The 6,795-nt window shown below is 34.1% G+C and overlaps 1 protein-coding gene across 1 annotated transcript; it reads right to left on the bottom strand.

Annotated features, from left to right (window-relative positions):
- Window positions 1-320: 320 nt before the first annotated feature.
- Window positions 321-6,303, bottom strand: CPXCR1 (CPX chromosome region candidate 1). Its single transcript, XM_015248006.2, is given in 2 exon segments — window positions 321-1,782; window positions 6,221-6,303. Coding segments are annotated over 2 exon segments (897 nt in total). The 5' UTR covers window positions 6,234-6,303; the 3' UTR covers window positions 321-898.
- Between the last annotated feature and the right edge of the window lie 492 nt (window positions 6,304-6,795).

The raw sequence follows: 6,795 nt of genomic DNA, 5'->3' as shown, positions 1-6,795 counted from the left end.
TTACTGCAGTACTCTGGAATTGAACCTACAATTTCTCCAAGGTATACCCCCAAAGTATATATATGGATGGAATGTAAAATGTGAGTGGTGATCATAGACAATGATGAAGAAGCTACCCACAAAAAATGATTACAGTTGTATGCTACCAGTCTAATATTGGTTCACTTCTATCAAATTATTTCATTTTCTACCACATTTTCTTTTAATTAGTTTAACGTATATTTTAAATCATCAAAATTATTTCAATACCACATGTTTATAATTCTTGAACTTCTTTTTCTAGTCACAGGTATTTTTATCTAGTAGGCATACAATGCAACTTTCAATGCAATTATTTTTATTGAATTTGTGGAGGACATTTCAGATCTCAAATTTAGCAGTCTCTAGAAACACCTGGTAGGATTTTGTCAGCCCTCCAATATATGTTTGCTCTTGTCAGACTCCTGTGAACTTGGAATCTGATAATTATAACAATATTTCTTTCTGCAGAAATGGCTGTTAAGAAAGTGCACAGATTTTACTAGATTAATTGCTGACTCAGTACAGATCCAGGGCATGGTATTTTGATGATCTGTTTGTAATAGCACTGTATAAACAGAGGATTCCTTAGAAATGCTTCCTCTCTACTCAGAAAAAGAAATGGTGATTCTTTTTGATATGTCCTGTTTTGTGTTCCTTTCTGCAACTCCATCTAATGCTAAAAAATTTATGTTCAAGCTATTTTGTCTCAATTGAGTAGCCAAATTATTTAGACATTTTTTAGAAATTAAATTTTAAAATGAATTTGCCCATTTACCCTGATAGAACCTAATTCCTAGGAAAGCGGTAGGAATGCTCTCTAAATTCAACCAAATTGTTAAAACTACTTCGGCAAATGGGACATCGATATTTCCAATTGTTATTGGTGCTTATAATCACAGCTCTCGTGTTGTAGTGAGACCCCAAGTGCTTTTCGATGAAATGTGTTTTGAATTTGGGCCTGTGGGATATAAAACACAGGCCTCACTAAAATGTGGAATCCATCCTTTCCTTTAGTATCTGTTGATTTGGAAAATTTTCTTGATGTCAGACTCTCAATGAGGGGACAGTAGTAATACGAATTCAAAGGTCTTCCAAATATTGTGCTTCTCTCCCTGTGAGTGAGGACATTTGGATGAGGAAGAAATGCTATATATTTTGGCTTCACCCACGTGGTATTTTGATGACCTGCAGCCCAACAGAAATGTCTCCTACACAGCAGATGGAGGGCCACTCTTCTTATCTCATGGTTGTTGATGAATGAGATTCTCCATGAAATTTAGAATTGGAAAGAAAGTTTGTAATTTATGGCGTTATGATAGAAATCACTTGTTTTCAGCTCAACTTTTCTTGAGTTGAATCTTGCTCTCTTAGTTAAGGGATTGTTTTTATCAATTTTTACTGGTGGGATACCCAGATAGGTAATTCTTCCTAATCCTGACATGAGAAAGATCCACTTTGTAGAAATGGGAATCTGAATTAGAAGGAACCCTCTTTTTAAACCTTCTTTTTGAGAATCTTTTTGGAGCTTCTCAACTGCAAGTTTATTGTTTTCTGCTGCTTGAGGAACAGCATGCTCCTGGCAGCTTGGTGTGTCCAGCTCCCTGTTCGTTGGGTGGCTTTCCACATGAGAGATCATACTAGAATCAGCAAATGAAGGCTCTATATCTGTACTACAGTTGTTTGGAGCCTCATTTTCTAAAATTTTGAGAGCATTGTCAGCTGGATCACTTTGTTCTTTAGTAGGAGAAGTCATCCTGGGTTCTGTTTATGAAAAAGAAGACAAAGATCTAGTAAACTGAGGAATTCTCTGCTTCATTAAAAAAAAAAAAAACCAAAAGCAAAAACAAAAAACAACAATAAAGTTTAGTCCTAGAAAAAAAGCAAGTGGATGTGTTATACCTGAGCTTTCTTACACCTTTAAATAATATATATATAATAAAGTTATATATGTATATATATAGAGATAGATATATACATATATATCTCACACCTTTAACATCAGAGTCAGAGACCCATAAAATAAGGAAAAAATCCAAACAGAGGACAAATATGACTCCTACTAAACAGGAAGTCCCATTACTTAGTTCTGGAACTTGTATACATTTAGAATAACATAAACTTTCATCTGGCTGATGTAGGATTATATTTTATGCACTAAAGCACATATAGTTCCTCCCACTAGTAAGCCCAATTATTCCCTTTTGGGTGGTAAATTAAATAGAATTTTTATTTAATAAAATTGATTCAAATTACTGACCTGGGATTTGAAAATGAGACTAAAGTAGAAGACAACTTTTTTTTTTGAGTATATATGTTTAAGAGAGAATCAAGACCTACATGAAAATAAAATGGCTGAATGTATAAGGAGAACAAACTATTCTTCCCTTGGAATTTTTTTCTTTGTTTTGTTCTTTCAGCTGTTCTTTTAAAACAAAATCTCTGCAAAAAGCAACATTTATGAAATTATGTGGGAGGGCAAGGCAAAATAGCTGAGAGTAGAAAGCTGAATAGTGAAGTCCAAACTCTGAGTCATTTATTAAAATATCTTTCAAATTCGCCATTTCCTTTTCATTCTCATTGCCTCATCACTAATCAAACTGATAATCACATCATGCTTTTTATTTTTTACTGCTAATAGTAGCTGAATTCCCTGATTCCAAACTCTCAGCCCATTTCTCTCCTCTTACCTATTTATTCCCTTGCATCACCTACTTGCTCAGATACCTTTATGGATCCTAATTTTCTGAGCCATATATTTCCCATTCCTCTCTCTGAGGGGACTTGAGATAATCTGGCTTGGAAGATTTCTTTAGCGTTAAAAAGATTGGATAAACAGTTTCTTACTTCAGCCATTGTGGAAAACAGTATGGAGATTCCTGAAAAGACTAAAAGTAAACTTACCATATGACCCAGCAATTCCACTCCTGGGCATATAGCCAGAAGGAATCCTAATTCAAAAATACACCTGCACCCCAATATCCATAGAAGCACTGTTTACGATAGCCAAGTCATGGAAACAACCTAAATGTCCATCGACAGGTGACTGGATAAAGAAGATGTGGTATATTTATACAATGGGATACTGCTCAGCCATAAAAAATGACAACATAACGCCATTTGCAGCAACATGGATGTCCCTGGAGAATGTCATTCTAAGTGAAGTAAGCCAGAAAGAGAAAGAAAAATACCATATGATATCACTCATATGTGGAATCTAAAAAAAGAAGAAGACAAATGAACTTAAATATTAAACAGAAACAGATTCACAGACATAGAATACAAACTTGTGGTTGCCAGGGACAGGTAGGTGGGAAGGGACAGACTGGGAGTTCGAGATTTGTACATACTGACAGGTATATATAGAATAGATAAACAAGTTTATACTGTATAGCACAGGGAAATACGTTCAAGATCTTGCAGTAGTTCATGGTGAAAAAGAATAAGCAAATCAATATATGTATATTCATATATAACTGAAAAATTGTGCTGTATACCAGGAATTGACACAACATTGTGAACTGAGTATAACTCAAAAATAAAAAAGTTTCTTACTGAAGGCAATGGTGGGGAAAGGCAAATGCAAGTTGGCTGAAAAAAAATCTGGAGGAATTTGAGAAGTTAACAAACATTACTTCCATTTTTTTATGGCTAGTTTTTATGAGCTAACCTGGACAGAATTTATGGATAGATCCACTGGATTGAAAGATGTAAAGTGACGTAGGCCTTTATCTCATCCTGCAGTCTTCAGAGACCCTCCATAATCCGATTCCACCTTTCCTGTTCAACTTTCTTTCCTTTATTCACTCAACATATTTGTTCTAATATGCTGGGTTTTTGTTTTGTTTTGTTATTTTACACTCAGATTTAACTTACAATTTAACTGTTAAGTATTTTTTCCCAAAATTTGATATTAGGTCAAGTGTAACTTTTTCTCTCAAACAGATTGTATATAGAGAGAGAAAGCATTGATCACAATGAGATATTCTCTATGTTACACTCTCTAGTGCCGTTCTACTAAGTCATGGAATGGTACATTCTACACTCTATCTTTCCATTCTTTTAATCACACTATTCCTTAACTTCTGTTACCCTTCTGCTTCTTTTATCCTTATCTAATTCAACTTTTTAATTTTTTTTAACTCTTTCTAACATTTAAATGTAGGCATTCCTCAAGACTTCTTTCCTGATCCTGTAGTCTGCTTTTTCTTACTCCCTTCTTCAGTGTCTTTATACAGTCCCTAAATTTCACAATCCTTGGCTGAGTTTAACTGAGTTTGACCTGTTAAAGATGTCATTTAAAGAAGCTCTTTACCAAGATATCTGAGCATCAGCAGAGTTACAATCAAGGTAAGACAATAAGCAGAGTTTGGGATTTAGAGGATGTCTAAAATAACCAAACTGAACTCACTGAGTTTAAGGGTAATATGATTACCTGTTCTTAGTAAGGTTAAGATCCAGTAATTTGGTGGGAACAGAAGTTCCTGGTGGTCATCTAGATCTTGTCAGATGCACCCTGAAAACAAATCAAGATATTTTCATAAAACAGATGGAGACTAGTCAGCTCCTGGACCTTTTACCTCCAAGTAAAGTACCTGTCCTGCCTTGCCCTTTGGTGGAGTCTTGTCCTCCACATCCCAGGCTAGCTGTGAGATTCACTGTTTCCTTCTGAATTCTGCGCTGGCAATTTATACGATATAGGCCGTGCATATACTCATATCTATCACAGATATTTATGCTATTAGACTATATTAAGATGGGTTTGTTAACAGAGTATAAGTTATATCTGAAGGCTTTTTTCCTCTGTAACAATGTCACATTAGAAATCTAAGTACTTAGGACCATTATTATTTTTTTAAAGACCTTCTTTTAAAAAAAAATTTAATTTATTTATTTATTGGGGGGAAGTAAGTAGGTTTATTTATTTATTTTAATGAAGGTACTGGGGATTGAACCCAGGACCTTGTGCAGGCTAAGCAGGCACTCTACCACTGAGATATACCCTCCCTCTCAGGGCCATTATTGCTTATTTTAAATATAAGTCCTCATGAAGATTAAAAATCACATAGAGTATTCTATTCAACATCCTAGTCTTTATCTTTTAATGCTTGGATTTATGTTTGGAAATAGCCAAGAGTCATATTTCTTCTTCCTATAATTTTCTGCCAAATATGTATGGGTTTATTTAAATAGTCTTCTATTCTCTTTTCCTGTTCTTTGTTCTTTATATTTGATGTTTATTCTCTCTCTCTCTCTCTCTCTATATATATATATATATATAGCAATATTTTACATAAGAAAGAAAGCCAAAACTATTATATTTCACAAAGAGAAATTTAGGTGTGCCTGATAGCTTTTAAAACTATAATGTTTAAATGGGTTCTTGAGGAAGTGCATTATTATACTCATTATAAAGGCTACTTCAAAAACTATAACTAAATACCAGGGTTGGTGTCTTCAAATATTCTATCTTCTGATTCAGATTTTTACATACAGGGCCTGTTGAAATTTAAAAGATACATATATGGAGCTTGAAATAAATCTGGCTATTTTGAGCCTTTTTAAATCAAATTAAATTAGACCCAAATTGAGGGAAGTATGTATACTTCTCAAACTGTGTCCTCCAATGCCGACATGATTTGGGAAGAATTTTTGCTCCTTCCACCACAAATTTAAAAAATTTACACCACTTTGCATTAATGATCATCAGCTTAGTTAAAAAGATCTTTACATGAATTGAATGTCCCACTTTTTTCTTTCTGACAAACTTTCCAAGGTACACTTTTACACTATCTCTGTTGAAAAGTCCTCAATTAACATGTTTTCTGAGCCCCATAAACTTATGAGTGTCAGGAAACCCCTAACTATGCCCCAACCCCTTTATTTGAAGAAACTCAACATCTCTTGTACCCCCAAAGTTGTTAATTTACTTTTAAATATTTTTGTTACTCAAAAAATTTAGTGTCAGATAAAATGAGCTAATTTTCTCCATTCGATGTATATTCACAGAGTTATATTTAAACATATTGAAGGCCTGACAGAAAGAATCAAGTCTTGGAGTAGCATCTCTATCGAAGAATACTAAATCAAGCAATCAAAGCTCACTTCAGAATAATGTTGTAAACACTAGAAAAAGGACACATAGTGCTGAATAAGAAGTACTTATTAAGGTCTTCTGTATTTTCCTTCTCTTTCAACTTACCCTTAATCTTCATTCTCGGCAGTACAAATCCCTCCACAAGATATGCTTCACCAAGCCCAGCCTGTTCTCCTCCTCTCCTGCTCTCCCCCTCTTCATTTATACATTTTTCATAGTTTTTTTTTTTTTCTCTGTATCACAATGTTCACAGAACTTGGCAACCTAGCAACCAAACAGAACTCTGCAGAGGGTGGGAGGAGGGAATAACTGAAATGGCAAATCTTGAATAGTTTTTAGCTGGCAGGGAAAGGGTAAAGGTTGGAAATAGCCATAAAATAATAAAGTTTACCTCATCACAGATAAAATCCTAAGTATATGCTTTCCCCCAAATTGTTCTGAAAGAAGATATGATTGCCAGATAACGTAAAAGACTTTCAGTAAAATTTGAATTTCTGATAAACAATGAATACTTTTTTAGTATAAGTATGTTCCAAATGCAGTCAAATATGTTTTGGGACATACTTCTACCAAAAAAAAAGTCATTGTTTATCAGAAATTCAAATTTTACTTGTCATTCTGTTTACTAAATATGTCAATCTTACATGGAGATAATATATGACTGCTACATTTTAGAATGG

Source organism: Vicugna pacos, chromosome X, assembly GCF_048564905.1.
Source record: "Vicugna pacos chromosome X, VicPac4, whole genome shotgun sequence".
Classification (NCBI taxonomy): Eukaryota; Metazoa; Chordata; class Mammalia; order Artiodactyla; family Camelidae; genus Vicugna; species Vicugna pacos.
Note: the sequence above shows the minus strand (reverse complement) of the source record. Positions and strands in the feature narration are given on the sequence as shown.